Source organism: Fukomys damarensis, unplaced genomic scaffold (genome assembly GCF_012274545.1).
Source record: "Fukomys damarensis isolate Sample0158 unplaced genomic scaffold, DMR_v1.0_HiC HiC_scaffold_2, whole genome shotgun sequence".
Lineage (NCBI taxonomy): Eukaryota > Metazoa > Chordata > Mammalia > Rodentia > Bathyergidae > Fukomys > Fukomys damarensis.
In genome coordinates, this window is record NW_022900914.1 from 16,927,290 (window position 1) to 16,948,773 (window position 21,484).

Here is a 21,484-nt window from a genome sequence, read left to right on the forward strand (position 1 = left end):
TGGCTAACAGCCCGGCATGGTGGTGCATGCATGTATTCACAGCATTCACTTAGCAGGCTGAGGAACGAGGATTACCATGCAGTTTGAAGCCAGCCTGGGCTACACAGTGAGTTCAAGGACAGCTGAACTACATAGTGAGATCCTGTCTTTAAAAAATAGCAAGACTGGGCCAGGGATTTAGCTCAGTGTGCCACCACTGGCCTTGGAAGTGCAAGGTCCTGAGTTTGATCACCAGTACCAAAAAACAAAAAAATAGGAGGCTAAACTAACAATGCAGAGTAGGACAAATGTTTAACATATGCATGACTCTGGGTTCAATCCCTTATACAACATAAATAAAAAATAAAGTAAAATAGTTTGTTAAAGTTACGTATTTCACATAATTGAAGAAAGTCTACTGTAATTTTAGAAAAACTTTGAAACTTGTTTTTAATTATTCCTTGAAAAGCCAAGAGTCATTAGAAATTTATTCTTATAACTGTCTTTGTCTGCTTGTTTTCTGTTTTTTTTGGGGACAAGACACTACATAGCCTAGGTTGTCCTTGAACTTTCAATCTTCTTATCTTAGCCTCCCAAGTGTTGACATTGCAGGAATGCATTGCCATGCCTAGCTGTAATTAGTTTTTAATAAAATGGCTCACAATTAACTCTAAAAATGTAACAAAAAGTTATTTGTGGGATGCCAGCTGTAGCTCAGTGGTACAGCATGTGCTTAACATGTACAAGGTACTGGATTCAATTCCCAGCATACTATACACACATATACACACACATTTCTACTCACAAAATCAAATAAAAAGTTTTATAGTTCACTTAACAAATTCCCATTAATTTCCTTTTCTCCTTCTTCTTGCATGCTGGAACAAACCCAAGGGGACCCTGCACATGGTAGGAGGTACTCTACCACCAAATTATATCTCCAAGTCTTTATAATTATGATTTGAGCATCCATAAAATGGGCCATTTTTTTCTCTGTGAAATACATTTTAAATAAATTTAAAAATAAAAAAACTGTATATTGATTTTTAAATAAACTGCATTGAGATGTATTTACATGCAACATTTTCTGATTTAAAGCATTAAATTAAGTATATATTGAAGTATATAATTTAATGAGTTTTGATAATGGTATAGTGTATGTAACCATCACATAAGTATAATATAGGACAGAGATGTTTAGTGGGATTATAATGTTAAGTTGAAAACATAATTTTAAATAATCTAAAAATTAAGAATTAAGATATGTCTTACACAGGTACAAAATCTATATAATGAATGTGATCATTATGTATATTTAAATTGTACCAATAAATTTAATTTAAAAATACGCTAGTTGCCACATTGCAGAAAAGAAAAAATAAGTAGGTGAAATTTACTTTAACAAACCATATCCAAAATATTTACATATGTGAGCAAAATAATAATTATTGACATTTTGTACATTTTTTTCAGATTAAAGTCTTTAAAATTTGATGTGTATCATCCATTATATCTTTCTTTCTTATTTATTTATTTATTGATTGATTGATTGATTGGTACCAGGGGTCAAACTCAGGCCCTTGTGCTTGTGAGGCGGGCACTGGAACCACCTAGCTAAATCCCTGGCCCTCCATTATGTCTTCTTAAACAAGTAAACATAACTAAGAAATGTGACTGATACTCTTGATTCCAAGAGCTGGATTAGAAATTGTCCCCACACTGAAAGAACCTAACATATTATACCTTCCCAAAATTCCAGAGTTAAATCAATTATTAGATTGAAAATTTGAGATGGTTATGAAAAAAACACAAAATACCGTCTCATGCAATATATGATAGATAATAATTATGGATTACTAAAAGGTATCTTTGCCTAGTTGACAAACTTACTCATTAGTAAAGACCCCACTTACTTGTCAAAGCTGTACTGGGCCATTCTAGCAATAAAAGTTGCTTCTCCCACCACCTGGGCCATTCTTCCAAGAGCTTCCCCGGCTGCACACCGAAGGATGGGGTTTGGGTTGTCGAGAGCTCCCATAACTAGGGTCAGAGCTGACTTACGAACCTCTTCAGGTCCTAAAGTACTTTTGTTCTCAGCTAAGCCCTACATTGATTTAAAAGACAAAACCAAAACTATGGTGACTACTAATGTTGAATAAAAAGAAAAAAAAAATATTGCAATCATTGTACCTTATTTTCTTCAGTCGATTTCTGCATATGTAATACTATGTCTAGAATCAGTATGTTAAATTGACCAAGATCATTTTCCTAAATATGATTTCAAAACATGATAAATAAGTCAAACTTTAAGGAAGAAAAGGCTTAATAAAACTTTGACTTACTTGTATAAATTCAACAGAAGAAAATTATATCCTTTTGGGGTGGAGGGACAGGGTCTCACTATGTAGTCCAGGTTGGCCTCAAACTCATGATCTTCCTGCCTCGATTCCTGAGTGCTAGGATTACATGTGTGCTCCCATACTTATGTCTTTTTTTTTTTTTTTTATACCAGGGATTAAACTCAGGACCTTATGCTTGTGAAACAGGTGGTAGAACCACTGAGCTAAATCCCTGGCCCTCCCATACTTATGCCTTAAGAGTATAATCAATATCTATGTAAAAAATTTTGGTAAAAATAATTGTAACTGATATTGATATAGTTTGTGTATCATATTAAACACTAATATATCTGTTCTATTTATATTTACTATTATAGAATTTAATTTGATACTAAATATCTAAGTCATTGTGCTAGGGTAAAAAACTATAGCAGTGGCATTAGCTTATCAGTGAAAAAAGCATAACCTATACAGTAATATCTATAGTTCACTATTCTTCCAACCACTAAGGAAGACCATGACCACCTCACTTTTTATTTTTGGAGACAGGGTCTATGTAGTTCAGGGTGGCCTTGAACTCACAGCAATCCTCTTGCCTCAGCCTCCCAACTACTGGGATTACAGGAGTGGGTCACCATGCCTGGTCACCTAATTTTTAAATAGAAAAAAACTCAAATGTCAGTATTAGTTGATGTGTTCTAAAGAGGGCATATACGAATGGTTATTTAAATAATATAAACCTTTATCTCTGTAACTATTATCTATATCCCTTTCCCTAATATCTGATACACATGACTTAAGATATGCTCACTTAAATATTTGGATTGGCCAGGTGTGGTGGCGCACATCTGTAATCCCAGCACTCAGGAGGCTGAGGCAGGAGGATCAATTCAAGTTTGAAACCAGCCTGGGCTACACAGTGAGTTCCAGAGAAGTCTGAACTACATAGTGAGAGCCTGTCTCAAAAAACAAAACACAAACAAACAAACAAAAACTTGGATTGGCTACCATTTTATTTTAAAACAATATCCTACAATATGCGTAGTGCTACACAATATAAAAAGCTATCAATCCATTATTAAAGGTTTCATAGTATAATGCATGAACTCTATGAGGTAGGCAAACTGTCACTCTACTTTATAGTGTAGAAACTCAGTGCAAAAAAGGTTAAGGAAACTAGGAATCATGGTGCACCTCTACCTCAGCACCCAGGAGGCTGAGGCAGGAGGATCATTGTGAGCCCAAGGCCAGCCTGAGCTACATAGAGAGACCTTGTCTCAGAAAACATATGAATAACAACAACAAAAAATCGTTACACCAATTGCACTAGATAAACCTAATGAGTAGCTAAACCAGGAAACACTCTCTTCATGCAACATTCTTTTTGGGGGGTGTTGAGGCAGGGTCTCCCTTTGTAGTTCAGGCTGGCCCTGAACTCTCAGTGATCCTTCTGTCTCAGCCTCCTGAGTGCTCAGATTACAGGCATGCACTACCATGCCTGGCTAAATATTCTTTATTTTATTCACTCATTCATTCATTCATTCATTTATTGGTACCAGGGCTCAAACTCAGGAGCTTGAGCCTGCAAGGCGGGCAGTGGCACCACTGAGCTAAATCCCTGGCCCTCAACATTCAAATTATAAACATGGCCTCTTTAAATCACATATCAAACTTAAGCTTTGTTTAGTCAACCTTCAGTAAGGGCCAAGGATGTAGCTTAGTGATACAGCCCCTATCTGGCAAACTTGAGGCCCTGGTTCCTGGTACCAAAAAAAAAAACCCCAACCTGAAACCATGTCAACCTTTAGTAGAAAATTGGATTTAAGGGCTGAAGATGTAGCTCAGTGGCACCATGCCTCCCTAACAAGTGCAAGGTCCTGAGTTTGATCTCAGGTATGGGCGGGGGGGATCAGATTTAATTCATCAGACCTTTTTGGAAATTCCAAAAGAACTTACTGGTACTGTGAAATTTGAGGTTCAAATTGAAACAGGAACTTACACATCACTAAAATATAAAACATTCATTTAATTATAATGAGCCCAGAATAAGGTTTCTACTAACTTTACTAAAGCTAATATAAAAACCAGTTATCAAGTGCATATAAACATGATAATCTTGATATGCCAGGCCTGTTGATACATTAACATTTTATTTCAGAATATTTATTACATTGTAAAAGTAAATACCTTTAGAGCACTTAGAACAGCAGTAAATATATTAAGCTGCACAGCCTGCTGGCGGACACCTTTGGCTTGTTTAACACATTCAGCAAAGTGATCCAACATTTGCAATCTATAGCAACAGGATAAAGATCACATTAGTGATATTTTTATTCAAATATGGCTCAAACAACTGGTAAGAGTGCAAAGTAATTGTTTAGTAAATAATCCTGCATGCTCTCTCTTTTCTACTTCATTCCATAGCTAATCTAAACTAGAGCTCCTCATTCTAAATCAATATATAATCATGTGTTTATGAAACAGAACAAAGAAGAGAATATTTAGTTTTGACTAGCAAAACTGGGTAATAACTGCAGTTGTCTTCACCATGAACACCAGCATCCAAAAAAGCACCTAGCACACAGTAGACGTGCCACAGTTTGCCCCCCGGACCCCCACCCACCATGTGTTAAGGACTCAATCCACAGGGCAGGGTGCTTGGAGGTGGTTTAGATCATTGGCAGTCTGCCCCTGTAGGGAACAGTGGGCCCCTGGGCGACTCTCTCTGCCTTTTTGCTTCCCATCCACAAGGAAAGCAGTTTTGTTCTTCCACATGCTGCAGCCATGGTGTGCTGCCTCAACACGGGATCAAAATCGAGTGGTCAATCGTGGACTAGAATCTCCAAAAGTGTAAGTCAAAGTAAACTTTTCCTCTTTATACGTTAGTTACCTCAGGTATTATATTATACTAACAAAAGGCTCACAGTTTCTTGAACATAGTAACAATCATTATATAGCTCTGTGGAGGATCTTTTAAGTTAGAAACCTAAGAAGTACAGTGTACTTTTCTTTTTAAAAAATACTTTTACACAGAAGAGAATAGTGCCTTATATCCTAACTTCAAAAGCTACTGGGAGATTTCAAAAAAGATTTTATCTTTGGTCAATTTTGTAAATATTAAAAAAACTAGAAGTGAATTGGTTTTTATTCTGTTTCAAATTTTTAAGGAGTTTATAAAAAAAAGTCATGGCACTTTTGACTATTCAGATAAGAGTGAGACTATTTTCAAAGAAATAGTTTGTAAAGCAATGAATCCAGAGAAGTTGGATACAGTACTTCATTAACAACCCCTCAAAGGTCACTATAAGGATGTAAGCTCAATTATAGTATGCCACAAGTTTCAAATCAAAGCATTTTTTCAGAAACTCACAGGAAGAAATAATGAGCCTTCTGTAAGAATTAGATCTATTTACAGTTTAGGTTACTACACTTGTGAGGCTGTGTGTGATGGCGCCAGCCTGTGATCCAGACACTGCAGTCCAGCCAGGCCTGGAACTCATAGCGATCCTCTTCCCTTAGCCTCTGAAGTGCTGGGATTACAGGAGTGCACCACCATGCCTGGCTTCTTTAATGCACTTTAACACTAATGTAGCAACCAAATATTCTTCAAGTAACCTGGGTAAATTTCACATTTAAGCTTTAAATATGAATAGCAAACTAATCATGTAATCCACCTATCTAAAGATATATTATCTCTAAATACAATATATTTAAATCTCTTTAATATACTTAAGGCATATTTGGTAAAACTTCTAAGTTATCTATAAAGATCTTACATTAATTCATTTATGATTTTCATTTTTGAAAAATCATAGATATATGAAGTGACTACTAAAGTTAGGGATGATGACTGTGGATAAAAAATATAGCAAACTGAAGTGCTATTACAACAATGAACCCGTTTATCTTAGTTTCCCAAAATTCCAGACCTGAACCATCTCACAAATGCTTTCAGACTTGACTTCTCATCCACCTACTTCTTCAGTAACAAAAATAACAGACTCAACTAACATCCCTAAAGAGTCAAGCCTCCTTATGAACTGTCACTCAAACTATTACAATGAAAATTTTGTTGTGCAAGATACAATCCACAGTCCAGTGGGTATCAGACGCTAGTACATGGAGCCAAACCTTAAATACCGTCTCAAATCAGGTGGATCTGCATACAGTTTATCATGTATGTCCCACTTATTTAGTAAATATATGAGATTTCTGTTTAAACACTACTCATTCTATTGCAGTATTGACTAGAGTGGGAAAATCTATTGTTGGAACACACTTTATATTTCATTAAAATTACCTGTTTAACTTAATACTAACCGGTGTTTATAAGAAACATGAGGAAACACTACACCAAAAAGAGCCACAGAAGCATCAATGACTGAGACTCCAAGAGGGAGAGGACCAGGCACAGCTTCCCCAGCAGGTATTCGTAGGTAAATGGAGGAAGGGTCATGCTCCAGAGCCCCACTTCCAGAGGCACTGTTTGGTTGGAGCTGCAAAGGAATCACATAAAATTATTCAAAATCTACTCTAGGAAATTCACTAGGATTCTACATATGAAGCACAGAACAGAGAAGAAGAAAAAGGTAATTTAAAAAAAGAATGACTATACCTAAAAATTCTTAAAACAAATAAAAATCACCAGTAATACCGTATAAGATTTTAGGAACAGGCTTGTTCACTGAAAGCATTTTATAACCCTAAATTAATGTAAGGCAAAATAATATTAGCTATAACTACACCCACAAAAGCTATTTTAAAAGGGGCTTTAATCTCTTTAAAAAGTACATAAAATTATGTATTTAGTGGGCAGAGTGGCTAATCTCCAACCTACTCTCATTCTTCACCAACCTCATAAAATAAAACAAACTAATATAAAACAAGAGCCAGTTAAAAATTTTTTTCCCACGGTCACCACAAGATATCTAAGTACAAAGAACACTGAATAAAGATATTTTGCCAAATTCTAACCATTGCTGTTTACTTTTTTTCATTTTCTACAACTAAGATGCTATCATTGGGCCAGGGATTTATTTAGCTCAGTGGTTTCACTGCCTGCCTTGCAAGAGCAAGGACCCAAGTTCAATCCCTGGTACCAATAAATAAATAAATAAAAGATGTTATCGTTAAGTGTCTAAAAAAGCTTCATGAAAATGAAAGCTTAGTCTACAATATTTTATGCTTACATGTCAATGTGTACTTTTGTTTTAGATTAGCTAGTGTTCTGTTTTCTGTATGTTTTAATACCTGGTCTTCAATTGATTTATGATCGGTTTCTTGAAGCCAAGAACCAAGAAGAACACTATCATCATAATGGCAGAGGGACCGAAGGAGAGAGGTGGTTGTGTTGGCTGAGTTGTCAGTCAAAGTGAATTCTGCTACCAGTTCTCTAAGAAGTGCATTAAAAGATCCTAAAAACAAAAAAAAAATTTAGACCAGATTAAAACTAATAATTTTTTGAAAGTTACAATTATTGTCCACAAGAAGTAACAATATGTTGAACAGGAATAAAATCCCTATTTCCTTTTTTTAAAAGAATCTGTATTAACTCAAAATAGAAGATAGATTCTTTATTTTAAATATATTAAATGTGATGCGATTATTGCTCATTGCTCAATAATGTGTAAATTACTGAACTAGACTACACCTAAATTCACGGGCATAGCTACATTGGAGGGAAATTAATGGTTTATTTTAATATTAACATTTTATATAATATTTGACTTCTGCAAAGTATTTTCCCTCAGACCCTAAATTAATGGCACCATTACATAGTACAGATGAAGCTGTTTAGAATGTTAATTAAAATTGAAGATAAACCATCTGGTTTGAATCCAAGCTCTGGCACTTAATGAGCTGTAAGACCTGGGCACATAACTTCAATCTTTCTATCAGAGATTCTTCATCTATAAAATAGAGGCTTAGGATAGAACCTGGAAAACAGTGAGAGCTCAATACATATGAGCAACTGCATGAGGAAAAGTAAAATGGCAGCCTTTCTTTGTCAGAACTCTTTAACATTGTGAGGACCGGGAAAGGCATACTGAAGAACTTTTATCAGGTACTTACCTTCATAAGTTTTTGGAGGCAACAAAGCCAAGATATCGTAAAGTCTTAAACGGACCATTGCAGCACTAGCTTTCAGATGAGCTCCATAGGCTTTAATAACAGATGGAATGCTAAAATAACAAAGCACAGCTGGGAGTAACTTATAAGAAGGAGCATTATTTATAAACTTTTAACAATGTATAAATGCACTCTCCTATGTATCACATTTTCATTTTAGTTTATTTCATGATCTTTACTATTAGTAGTAAAAACACTATGAAATACCATTGTACTATATATTATTAATGCAATTTTTTAAATGCAGTACTAAGGGTAGAACCCAGGGCCTTCTCACTAAGTTACAGCCCCAGCTCTTTTTTTTTTTTTTGGTACCGGGGATCAAACTCATGACCATGCGCTTGCTTGCAAGGCAGGTGCAGTGCCACTGAGCTAAATCCCTGGCCCACCCAGCTCTTTTTTTATTTTAAAGCAGGGTCTCATTAAGTTGTCCAGGCTGAGCTTGAACTTACAATACTGCCTCAGCCTTAGAGCATGCTGGGATTACAAGCATATGTCGCCATACTCGGCTCACTGTTTCAATTTTTAAAGCCACTTTACAAAAATTAAGTTTTAGATATTTCCTGTATGACACCAGAAGGAAGTAAAATATGACTGAGAATTACATAAATATTTATTAATATATGAAGCAGGATATTTTCATAAGTGTTTACTTACTGTGACATCATAGTCATTGCACATTCAATAGGGGTCATTAATTTTCTAATCACATCTTCAGTTAGGAGCTCAGGACAATGTGCAACAAAACTCCTCATAGCTAGATAAAATTTTTAAAAGGACAGATTTATAGCAGCTTAGGTGAGTCATCAAACTTATAAAATTATAAAAGGAGAAAGGCATCTAGAAGTCTTTATTATAAAACACAAGGTTCTAAAACCATGTGAAGCCAGAAGAAAATACAGCAACAATTAGAGAAAAATCATCAGAAAAGACTAAGAGAAGGATGGAGGGAAGGAGGTAGGGTATTTGTCAGGGAGACTTTTGTGAATGGAAACTCCCAAAGGAATTCGGAGGCCTTCAAAGAAAGCAGGTTTAGGACAGAAATGGGAGTGAATCAAAAGATCCTATGAGGAGTATCTTTATTAGCCCTTTAGCAATAGAGCTAAGACTAAAATACCTCTCAGATATGTGGGGCAAAACTGACACCTTGCACTGCATCCTGAAGGTTAAACATGTATCTCTCCCTGTTTGGGAAAAGCACTTTTACCCTGAGATAAACTATGAAGAACAGCAACACTTAATATAATTCTATTTCCCAAATGACAACTGGAGCTTTCCCTGTAAGTTGCTGAGTCCTAGACAACAGCAACTGTATCCAACACTTTTGACACTTTTGTAATGCTGATGTCTGGAAAATGCATCAAAAAGTAGATTTGATAACAACGAGAAAAAACAGCTGCAAGGACTATAACCCAGCAACATTAGTTACCCTAAATTTCTTTCTTCTTTAGAAACTCATAGGGTTTTACTCGGTAACCTCGTGTTTTTGGACAGACTGAAGAGTCCAGCAAACAGGAATAAAGGGGCCTGCGTTTTAGCTCCAGTCTTATCTACTTTCTTAAGACTCTCAACTTCATTTTTATTATAAAATAGCAGAGTATGATGATAGTTTGCTGGAGTTGGTTATTTATAAAATTTTTTTCTAAATCTAGAAGTCTATGACTTTATCAATAGATACTAAAATAAAAAATTAAAATAGTGATTTGACTTCACAAACATTTTAGTAACACGATAATATTCTGAAAATACAATCCTTTCGGTTCTTACCACATAAAGCTCCAGCACGACCTTCCAAAGTTACCTGCCAGGTAAAAGAATCACCTCGAGCCTTCTCAGCCTCCAATTCCTTTAAAGAACGAGGAAAAACATTTCGCCACAATAACAACATCTTGGGCAGATGATAACGAACAACAGATGGTCCTAACCAAGACAATGAAGGAGAAAACAAATGAATGAGTACAAAACCATAAATATATACTTTATAAACAAAAGTCAAAGAATGCAAGTTCCACACAAGTTAACAATTTGTCATTTTATTATTTTTTAATCTCTAAAATTAACAATAGTTTCAAAATGTTTTTATTCAATGAGTAAAATAAATAAATGTATGTTAAAGAATAATGAAATTCACTTTAAGATGAGTGTGGTGGCACATGCCTAAAATCCCAGCTACGTGAACTCAGGCAAGAGGGTTCCAAGTTCCAGCCCGGACAATTTAGTAAGATCAGCTAAAGTAAAACATTTAGCTGAAAAGTAAAACATTTTTTAAAAAATTGAGGATGTAGCTCAATGGCAGAAGACTCACCTAGCATGTGTGAGGTCCTGGGTTCAATTCCCAGCACCACAAAAAATAAAATATAAAAAAAAAATCACTTTTAAGAGTATTAATATCTTTAGTATCCAAATATAAAACAAACACATAAGAAACAAAAAGAAATCACCCAACTATATTAAGAATGGTAACATATTATCAATAATACAATCTATCCAGGGCCGGGGATTTAGCTCAGTGGTTCCGTGGTCTGCCTCACAAAGCTCAAGGACTCAAGTTTGATCCCGGGTACCAAAAAAAAATCTACCCAGACTATATTCTATGAGGTTTCCCCATAAATACCATAAATATGCATAAAATATATAGCTATGCCCCCACACATACAAATTCATATTCCTTTATACAAGGGGCAATATACTATATATGGTTAGCTTCATGGGAAAGCAATATACTGAGAACTAAGAACTTACATTTACTTTGCTAAGCACTTAATTTAACATAGCACTTACATACTTATCATAAACTCCTGGGAAAGCATTACCACTTTTCTTTTTCTGAAAGCCTCTCTCCACACATATTGGGGATCAAACCTAGAGGAGCCCTATCACTGAGCTATACCCCATTCATTTTTCCTTTTTGGGGGGTGCTTGAGACAGGGTCTCACTATGTTGTTCAGGCTGGTCTTGAACTCACTATGTAGCCCAGGTGGGCTCAAACTCACAACGATCCTCCTGCCTCAGCCTCTCAAATGCTAGGATTACAGGCATGTGCTACCACTTCCAGCTTTTTAAAATTTTTGATACAGGGTCTCACTAAATTATCCAGGCTGTCCTCAAGGTCTCAAGGCCATAACCTTTCTGCTTCAGCCTCCCAAGTAGATGGGATAACAGGTGTAAAACGGCACACCTAAACACTTTTTTTTTTTTAAACTAGGCAAAAGTATAATTCCCAAAAGAAATTCCCTTAGAACACACTAATTCTCCATAGCATACACACTTCTTTTTTTTTGGTACCAGGGATTGAACTCAGGTCCTTGCACTTGCAAGGCAGGCCACCGAACGGCTGAGCTAAATCCCCGGCCCATCATACACACTTCTTATAGTAGCAGATAAACATGTGAACTAAAAAGTGGATACACATTTTCACAATAATAATGTGTGCACAATTAAACTTTCCTGTATCTAAGATTTATCATAGCATTGAAGAAAGTGAAGTATATGGGATAGTCCCAAAAAGTAGCATCAATAGCACTGTTTAATCATACTTTTGTTTCTGTTTGTTTTTTTGGTGTTTTTTCGGGGGGGTGAACAGGGACTCACTATGTAGTCCAGGCTGGTCTCAAACTCACAGTGATCCTCCTGCCTCAGCCTCCCGAGTGCTGGGATTACAGGCGTGTGCCACCATGCCTGGCCATACTTTTGTTTTTGGTACAGGGGATCAAGCTCAGGACCCTGTACTTGCGAGGCAGGTGGCGGAACCACTGAGCTAAATCCCCGGCCATAATACTTTTTCACTCTATTAAAATGAGGAATTCACTCAGGGAAATGAATATGCCCCATATTCTCAACTCTTTTAATTAAATGCACCAATTAGACAATAGCAATACTAATGGTAAAGGTGAAATTTTGCTATCAACTTTCTCTTTAATGTACATAATTAGAAATTATTTAAAAGAATAATCTACTAGCAAATGATGACGAAAACATCTTTATCATTTTACAACATCATTCAAAGTCTAGATTGTGAAGTTTAATATTTTAAAATTAAATTTCCTTCACAGTACACTGACCATTACAGAATAAGATAAAAACCATACTTAAATATAATTATACCTAAAGTCATAAGTGCTCCAAGTAAAAGCCATCCAGCTTGGGTGCGCTGTAAAGACAGCCTGCTATTCTGGGCGGCAGTTCGTAACAGATCTTCAGCAATACTAACTACCATCTGCAAGAGAAGTTTAGGTAGATTTTAATTAATTTATTTTTTAAAATTAATTTTATTGGTACATTTTAGGTATACAGTATAAAGACATTCATCACTGGAAATTTATACCTGGTTGGATTTTAATTTAAACCAGTTAAATTAAATAAGAAAACAGATAATTAATACATTTAAAAAGAAGTTGTCCTTTCATGGTTAATGTTAAAATGTTCCTAGCAGCAACATCAAGTTCTTCAGTATCTATTGTACTGGTAACTCTGAGTAGATCCAGAATCATGCAGTCATCAAGAGAAAACTTTGAGCAAGGCACAATGGCATACACCTATAATTCTAGCACTCTGGAAGGCTGAGGCAGGAGGATTGCAAGTTCAAACTCAATCTATGCAACTCAGTAAGTTAGCAGACCCTATCTTGTAATAAAAAACAAACAGGTGGGGGTGGAGATCAGTGCAAAGACCCTGAGCTCCATCCCCAGTAATGAAAAGAGAAAAAGAAAGAAAAAAAAGAGTAAACTGTAAACTTTAAAGGCAGTCTGCATGGGTTCATGTTCCAACTCTGCCATTTACTGGGGCAACTTAAACTCTGTGCCTTAGTTCCCTTATTGATAAAATAAGAATAATTGGAGTGTCTACCTCACTCAGTCAGGCTTAAACACAGTACAGTACTTAGAACACTACTAACCTGTGTAACCACATAATAAATGCTACGGTAATACCATTCTATATTCAAAACTTTGTTGAACTGCTAAGATACAAATGGGTGCAAGCTAATCTTATGGAACTTACAGAGTAGATAAGTGATGGCAAACCTTTTAGTGCTTTCAAAGAAACAAACAGCCTACTTCGGCACGCATGCCATAGGTTTGCCACCACTGGTCTAGAAGGAGAAGACAAGGGAAAAACGGGAACTGGAAAGCTGCACGTGACTAAATAAAAAAATAGAACACAGATATCATAAGAGTTGGCAAACAACAGCCAATGTAGAGTAAACAGTTCTGAAGAAATTTAGGACAGAACTTGAATTAGTCGAATATTTAAAGAAAGAGGCCAGGCATGGTGGTGCACACCTGTAATTCCAGCACTGGAGATGGGGAGGAAAGGGGATCACCGAGAGCTCGAGGCCAGCATGGGTGACATAAGTATATAGGCCCAGGGCACCAAGGAGGCCCAGCCTCTCTGAAAAGCAGAAATGAACTACAGAGGGAGACCCTATCTCAAAAAAATGCAAAAGAGGGGCCAGGGATTTAGCTCAGTGGTTCCGCCGCCTGCCTCGCAAGTGCAAGGTCCCAAGTTCGATCTCCAGTAGCAAAAACAAAACAAAGCGTGAAAGGACCTCCTCTGAATGAACGAGAAAAAGATTACGAATTTTAAAATCTGCCTCCAATCTACATATTTATATAAACACTAAAGATTCCAAAGAAAATCATGGTTATGGTAGAAAGTATGGCAAACTTTTTAGAGCTTTTAATGATACAAATAGCCTGCTGCTGCACACAGGCCATTGGTTTGCAATCACTCTTATAACAGAAAGTAAAAGGGGGAAAAGTAAGTGATATATGAAAAATTTTATTTAGTTAGTTTTTTGGGACAAGATGTGTTGTTATATCATCCAGTTTGGCCCTGAAATTGCTATGCAGCCCATGACAGCCTCAAACTCAGAGTCCTCCTGCCTCAGCCTTCCCAACTGCTGGCATTGCTAGTGTCGCCCACCACAGTCAGCTTGAAAGCTATCTAATTTTTAGTTAACTATTATCAAACTCTAAACATGGTAATAATATATTCTCCTTCCACCTTTGAATATAATAATCTGAATTTCTATTTGTAGAAACTGAAAAAAAACCTGAATTATAAATTAATTACTATAAAGGTTTTTTTGCTAAATAACATAATACTATATCCAGACAAAACCTCCTACCCCATATCAGAATTAAATATTCTATTTTAATTAGGGCATGTTAAAACTATAGTCTAAATTACCATAATAAACCTGTTGCATTTAATCACCCAGTTCCACAATAAAAACAGCAGTGCTCCAATGAAGATGGAAGCCCACCTGCCCGGGTTCACAAATCTAGGATGTCTGTCATACCTTTCCTTTGGCGTGAGGAATGCCCAAAGGACACTGATGAACTCCACCTAGCAAAGCAGCCATTGCAAAACTGTACCCACTAACAGCTTCTGGCGATGTCTTCAAGTTGTTCAGCCGTTCTGCACACCTGTCTAGAAATGGTGTCAACTGGAAAGGCAGTGCCACAGCCACACAGCGCAAACACCACGCAGCGGCGAGCCGAGCAGCCATGCTGGGGTGAAGAAGCACGGAAGTCACAATCTCCAAAAGTCCTGAAAATAAACTTCAAATGTCACTCTTTGATTCCAGAAACTAAAAGGTTATGTACAACACAATAATAACTATAATCACCATGATTTCACAGTTTCATAACTGTGCCAAAAAAAGGATATACTCTTAATAAACAATAGTGTTTTCATGGAATATAGATTCTACAAGGAATACAGACCAATCATATCCAACAAAATCAAAATTTGATGAAAAATTAAAGTCTTCAACAGTTTTTCATCAATTACTAGAAAGAACTACTATAACCATGATTGGTCTTCAAAAGTTTTAGCTATTTAATTAAATATTCCCTACCACAGAGAAGATAAATAAAACTCAATGATCTCAACTGCAATCACGGTAACAAGTAACTAACCAGGACTTAAGTATCATCACACCTGTGACTCTGAAAAACAGGGAGAAAACATTCCAGCAGGTAACCGGATACCATACCTATGGAAGCCTCCTGAATAAGTGGAGAGGCCGTGGCGTTCAGGCTCTGCACCAGGCTCCCAAGCTCCTGGAGGGCACAGACCATCACATGCTGGCTCGCTGCAATGTCTGCTGCGCCTGATTTGTTCTCACTACTTGTGTCATTCACTACTGCTTCTGGAAGCACAAAATTATGTATTTGATGATGTGGGTGAATTGAACTGTGATATAATATTGTAGTCTACACAATTTGTATTTTTAACCATACCACTTGATACCTAGGAGTTAAAAATTCCATGCAGTTAGTATAAAATTTTTATAACTAAGTACTGAATTGACTTAAAAACACAGCTTAATGACTTTATGACAGTGCTGAGATTTATACTACACAGTGTTTCTAAATACACAACTTAATTTTAGTGAGCAACAGCAATTCATAGTGTTTTACAAAAGCAAACTTAAGAGCAAAAGGCTCTGGTTCAAAACCAATTTTATCCTGTTCCGTTTTCAGCTTCAGTCCCTGGTTGAAATGTCTCCCTTCACCGTGCCCAGTGGGCAGCACAGCAGGACTGTGTGTCTGCTCAATCCTGCAGGCTATGCTGAAGGGCTGGGATTCTCCCTCCCTCATGCTGGTGCTTTCCCCAAGAGGGCAAGTAGTGCACAGGGTCTGGGTGGGGATGGGTTCTGTGCTCCAGGAGGGGTTTCCCTTCACCCACCCTCTGCATGCTGCATTTTAGCCCAGTTGGATTATCTTTTCATCATCCTCCAGTATGACTTCCTTTTGCCTCCACCTCAGGGTCACTGAAGCACCAAACTGGAGACACTTACTGGTGGGGGCCCTCTGGTCAGCTTACATGAATCCCTTCACAAATGCTGTTCAAGTTGTGAGGAGAGGGCAGATTTAGACATAGGCATACATATAATAAACATTTGTTTTGTTTTTGTTTTTTGCAGTTCTGGGGATCAAGCTCAGGGACACTTGCATGCTAAACAAGCCCTCTACCATTGGCTATACCCCAGCTATTTAAGCAATATCCAAAGAATAGTATTTCACAAACACCCTTTAAGTCATAATTTAAAATTTTCAATTAGTCTTATACATTTAAAAAATAATATACCAACGGGCCAGGGATTTAGCTCAGCGGTTTGGTGGCCTGCCTTGCAAGTGCAAAGACCTGAGTTCAATCCCCGGTACCAAAAAAAAAACAAAACAACAGCAAAAAAATAATATACCAAGCTATTAAAAATGACAAAATAGTAACTATAAATTTTCATTAATTTCATAAAATGCTTATATTTTCTCTAAAAATAAATTATTGGTTATACTCTATTCACTATTTCTAAATACTTGTTTTAGGCAATATAATTTGCCTTATTAAAATTACTGCCTATTTTGAACAGTATTAAAACCCAACTGTCTTATAGAATTTATATCTTGCTTGGGCCGGAGATGTAGCTCAGTGGCACTGTGCCTGCCTCACAAGCACAAGGTCCCAAATTTGAGCGCCGGTACCAAAAAAAAAAAAAAAAAATTTCTACCTTGCTTAAATCCACTGATTGCATTATAAACTGCATAAACATCAGAATTTTATCTCACTCCATTATTTACATCCTGAATTACTGCTCTGCAAATCTCAGACACTCAGTAACTTATTTGTTAAACTTAAAAATACATCCTTTAGTAAAGGATTTTCTCGGGGCACAGCTAGATAGAAGAAATAGTTTCTAATGCCCTGTAGCACAGCAGCATGACTACAGTTGACAACAAGTAGCTGAATACTTCAGGATAGCTGCTAGAAAGGAAGATGAGTGTTCACAACACAAAGAAATGACCAATGTTTGGCATGATAAATTCGCCAATTATCCTAATCTTATGATTACATATTTCATACATGTACTAAAATACACACTGTGTCCCATAAATATGCATCCTCACTATGTGTCAATTTAAAATAAAAATAAATTTTAAAAAGAAAATATCAATTCCTGAGATTTTATAATGTATCTCATGGGGGGTTAATAACATAATTGTTCGTAAGACTTCATATTAAACCTATTGGTGGAGGGGGGATAACAAAGAGTATGTGTTTATAAAAGAGCATACCCCAAGCAGAAAAATTACAATAGATTATTTTCTGAAAACTGAATCGTAGTATGCTACTGCATTTCAAGAAAGTTATAAAATAAAAGCAAAAGCTGGGTGTGGTGGTGCATACCTATAATCCCAGCAGTTGGGAGACTGAGGCAGGAGGATCATGCATTCAGGGCCTCCAGGCAGTAAACAGAAAACAGAAAACCTCTCTGGGCATGGTAACATACACCTGTAATCCCAGCACTCCAGGAAGCTGAGGCAGGAGGATCTCTGTGAGTTCAAGACCAGCCTGGGCTACACAGTGAGTTCCAGGTCAGTCTCAACTACATAGTGAGATCCTGTCTCAAAAAACAAAACAAAAAACCCCCAGCAAAACAGAAAACCTAATCTTACAAACATGCTACTTAAATCTCTAAAAGTATTTTTAAAAATATTCATTTATTTAGTTTTTTTGTTGTTGTTTTTGAGACAAGAATCTCACTATGTAGTTCAGGCTGGTCTTGAACTCACTGTGTAACCCAGGCTGACCTCAAACTCACAGTGATCTCCTGCCTCAGCCTCCTGAGCGCTGGGATTAAAAGTGTGCACCATGATGCCTGGCTCTAAAACTATTTTATTAAAATGATGTATTGTTTTAATATTAAAGAGTACTTAATAAAAATGACTATGAGAGTACATCTTAAAAAATATTAACCAGATCTATTATTATTTATTAAGAATAATAATAAGTAATAGGTAGGGCCAGGGATTTAGCTCAGTGGTTCCACTGCCTGCCTTGCAACTCCAAGGTCCTGAGTTCGATCCCCAGTACCAGAAAGAAAGAAAGAAAGAAAGAAAGAAAAAAAGAAAGAAAGAAAGAACCAACCAGGGAAGTTCAAATACTTCCCCAAACTACAAATGCCATTGCTTTAAAAATTATTTCGATGTATATACTGATTGATTTCATTTATACTAATTTATTTGTTAGTTCAAAAGAAAGATCTGTGTTACTGTTTCTTTTTTGTAAGAATCTTTCGATTTATGTCTTGTACTCAGAGTACCTACTTTGAAGATAATGATACATGCTACTGCCCTGCTTATTTTTTGATTATGAAATTTTGTTTTATTTTTCATAAAATTTATAAAGTAACTAAATGACTAAGGTAATCAATACCACACCTTGTGTAAAAATTCTTACCTACTGCTTTCATTTGTTTCCCAATAGCTTGGCAGATCTCTTTGGCAGCTGCTATTTGGGCTTTTTCACCCAGCAAACTCCCAACAGTGGCTCTTAGGATGAAGGAGACACATCGCCTTGAGTACACAGCCTCCACGTGAGTTTGTGTTGCCCGAGGGTGGGAAACCAGATCAAGTACGTGGGACAAGAACGGTGCAAAGCTGCGCTCCAGCCACTGACCACCCAAAGTTGTTACAAAAACAACATATGCCTAGGAACACAGTAAAATATAGCATCAGACACGTATAAATATATAAAAATGAACAGAAACCACAGATAATCCAACAGAAACAACTGATGGTAGCACACAAAATTAATTATATTTGGGATTTAAATGGGGAAAATTTAAACTTCATATCCTTTTTGGGCTTCTAGCATAGGAACTTCTGGTAAGGACTCTGACTAAAACAGTTGTTAAAATAACTTCATGAATAACAAAGAGAGGCCAGGTGTGGGGATGCCCTCCTGTAATCCCAGAACGCTTGGAGACTGAGGCAGTAGGAGTGTAAATTCAAATTCAGCCTGCACAACTTAGTAGAGACTCTGTCTCACATTTAAAAAATAAATCAATAAAAAGGGGACCCCTTTCAGAGAGACCATGCAGTGTCACAAGAATCACTCATAGGGCAGGGAGTGATCATCAACACGGCAAGCATCCTCATAGCCTATGATCCCGTGGAGCTGACACTCTGTGACATGAAGAATGTGCCAGAAGCCTTCAAAAGGACCAAGAAAGGTACCATGTGCCTTGCCCCTTACCAGGTCATCTTTCTGTCCACGGAGAAAGATGCCATGCAGTCCTTCGTGATGTCATTTTATCTGATGCAGGACTGTAAGATCAAATAGCCCATGTTTGGCACAAACCATATTAAGGGAACTGTGAAGGCTCCACTTTCTACAAACTGACCTTCACAGCAGGGGGAGCCACTGGGATGGGATAACAGATGCTCAAGGTGGCATCACAAGCCACAAGAGGTGAAGCCCCCAATGGAGCCTGTGGGTTCCCTTAACATGCCCAGTGGGGCCTATGTCTTTGCCCCACTAGTCACCAATGGAATGTACCCCTACCCTCTACCCCTACCCACTGCCTCCACCTGAGTTCTATCCAGGACCTCCCATCAGGGATGGAGCCATGGGATATGTTGCAGCCCCTGCCAATACTCCAGCCTGGACCCATGGAGCCTTCATTCAGCGGCCCTGATGTCCTCTCCACTCCTGCAGCCGATGCCAAGGCTGCAGAATAGGCTTCCAATGCCTGTTTCAATTCAGGTAACCCACACAAGGTCTGCATGCCATGAGCCAGCTTCTGCCACCTCCCTAACACCCACCGAGGATAAGAGCCAGGTGACTGTGCACCTCCCTGCTCCCCATCCTCACGGCTCTTTCCTATCCTCCCCAAGGGGCTGGCTGCATCTGTTCTGGGAGATCAGGGAGTTCTTCTCCAAGGCTGACAATAAACAGTAACCAGGAACTAGCTTTCTGGGGAGCATGGGACCCCAGCCTCTGGAGAGGCACCCCAGCTTCCCATGCCAGTTCCGCCACACCTTCCTTTCTCCATGTCTGGGGCTCCCTTCAGGAGTATGGAGTGCCCTGTTATCCCCACTTCACTTGCCTTCCCCCAAGAGGGACTCTCTGGCCGCCTCCTCCAACACAGTCCAGCCCCCACAGTCTGGCAGCATTCCGCGCTCAGCTCACAAGGCCTTGTGAGCTTCATGAGACCAGCCGTGTATCTTTCCAGCCTCATCAGGACTTGCTCACATTTCTCCTGCTGGTGTGTGCCTGGTCCTGGAGGACGACCGTCAGCCCACATTCCATTCAGCCAGGCCCAGACCCCAGTCACATCCACCCTCCCTACCTTGTCTTTAGACATTCTGTTGCCACCTCTGACTTCAGGGGCTTTACTCTGCTCCAAAGTAGGGTGGCATGAGGAGAAAGACAACTGCAGCCAAGGAGGAAGCCCTTCTGCTCTCTGTTACAGATTCTGGAATTTGGTTTCTCAATTATTTCCTTTCTATCTACAAGGGGCTTCCTCTGAGGAGCCATGGAGAGCATGTCTGTCCCATCATGCCATAGGGGCTGCAGGGTGGACTGAGAACCAGGTCCCCACCCTGTGTGCTGACCACCACAGCCACAGGTCCCTCAACCTGTCCTTCCTGCCTCCCATGTCCCCAGATGCAGGAAGATTTGCTCTTGATTTCCGGACTGGCCACAAAATGAGGAGATGGTTATTTAAAGAGAATTCCCTATTTGACAAAAAACTGGTTAATATATTAATGTGAAATAAACCCTCTCTGCACCTTGATTTGTTTGCCAAAACTGTGAAATAGCAAAAATGAAGTAACAACAAAAATAAAAAATAAAAGGGGGTGGCTAGGGATATATCTCAGTGAGAAGGCCCTGTGTTCACTCCCTAGTACTTGGGGTGGGGGTGGGGGTCTAAAACATAAAGACAGATCAGAAAAGCAAATAAAAGGTAGCATATAAAATAAGAAACCCTTAACATCTCAAATAAACACCAACAGAGCTGTTGTGTACTTGCATATGACTCTCTCTGTGGGATAAAAATGATTTATTTTCATTTTATACTTGTTTCAAAGACTAGATACAGTTGTGGTAAATATGATTAAGATAATGAAGATCCATTTTACTGTACTAAGTGTTATTATTAAGTTATTAACCATAACATCTTAGTGTTAATTATTCTGAAATTATAAATCAGTCAGATTTAATCTTATAATTACACTGAAAAT

The 21,484-nt window shown here is 37.8% G+C and overlaps 1 protein-coding gene and 1 pseudogene across 3 annotated transcripts in view; one reads left to right on the forward strand and one right to left on the reverse strand.

Moving 5' to 3' along the window:
- Positions 1-21,484, reverse strand: part of Heatr5b (HEAT repeat containing 5B) — an 89,428-nt gene that overhangs the window by 53,138 nt on the left and 14,806 nt on the right. For all 3 annotated transcript variants that reach the window (XM_033763541.1, XM_019205617.2, XM_010611403.3), the window contains exons 8-18: positions 18,696-18,945; positions 15,448-15,603; positions 14,749-14,999; positions 12,552-12,663; positions 10,215-10,367; positions 9,105-9,204; positions 8,391-8,500; positions 7,569-7,732; positions 6,639-6,814; positions 4,506-4,611; positions 1,893-2,083 (exon numbers count right to left, since the gene is read on the reverse strand). In XM_033763541.1, coding sequence (XP_033619432.1) covers positions 1,893-2,083; positions 4,506-4,611; positions 6,639-6,814; positions 7,569-7,732; positions 8,391-8,500; positions 9,105-9,204; positions 10,215-10,367; positions 12,552-12,663; positions 14,749-14,999; positions 15,448-15,603; positions 18,696-18,945 — 1,769 coding nt within the window. The remainder of the gene's footprint in view (positions 1-1,892; positions 2,084-4,505; positions 4,612-6,638; positions 6,815-7,568; positions 7,733-8,390; positions 8,501-9,104; positions 9,205-10,214; positions 10,368-12,551; positions 12,664-14,748; positions 15,000-15,447; positions 15,604-18,695; positions 18,946-21,484) is intronic.
- LOC104853457 lies at positions 19,162-20,032 on the forward strand (annotated as a pseudogene).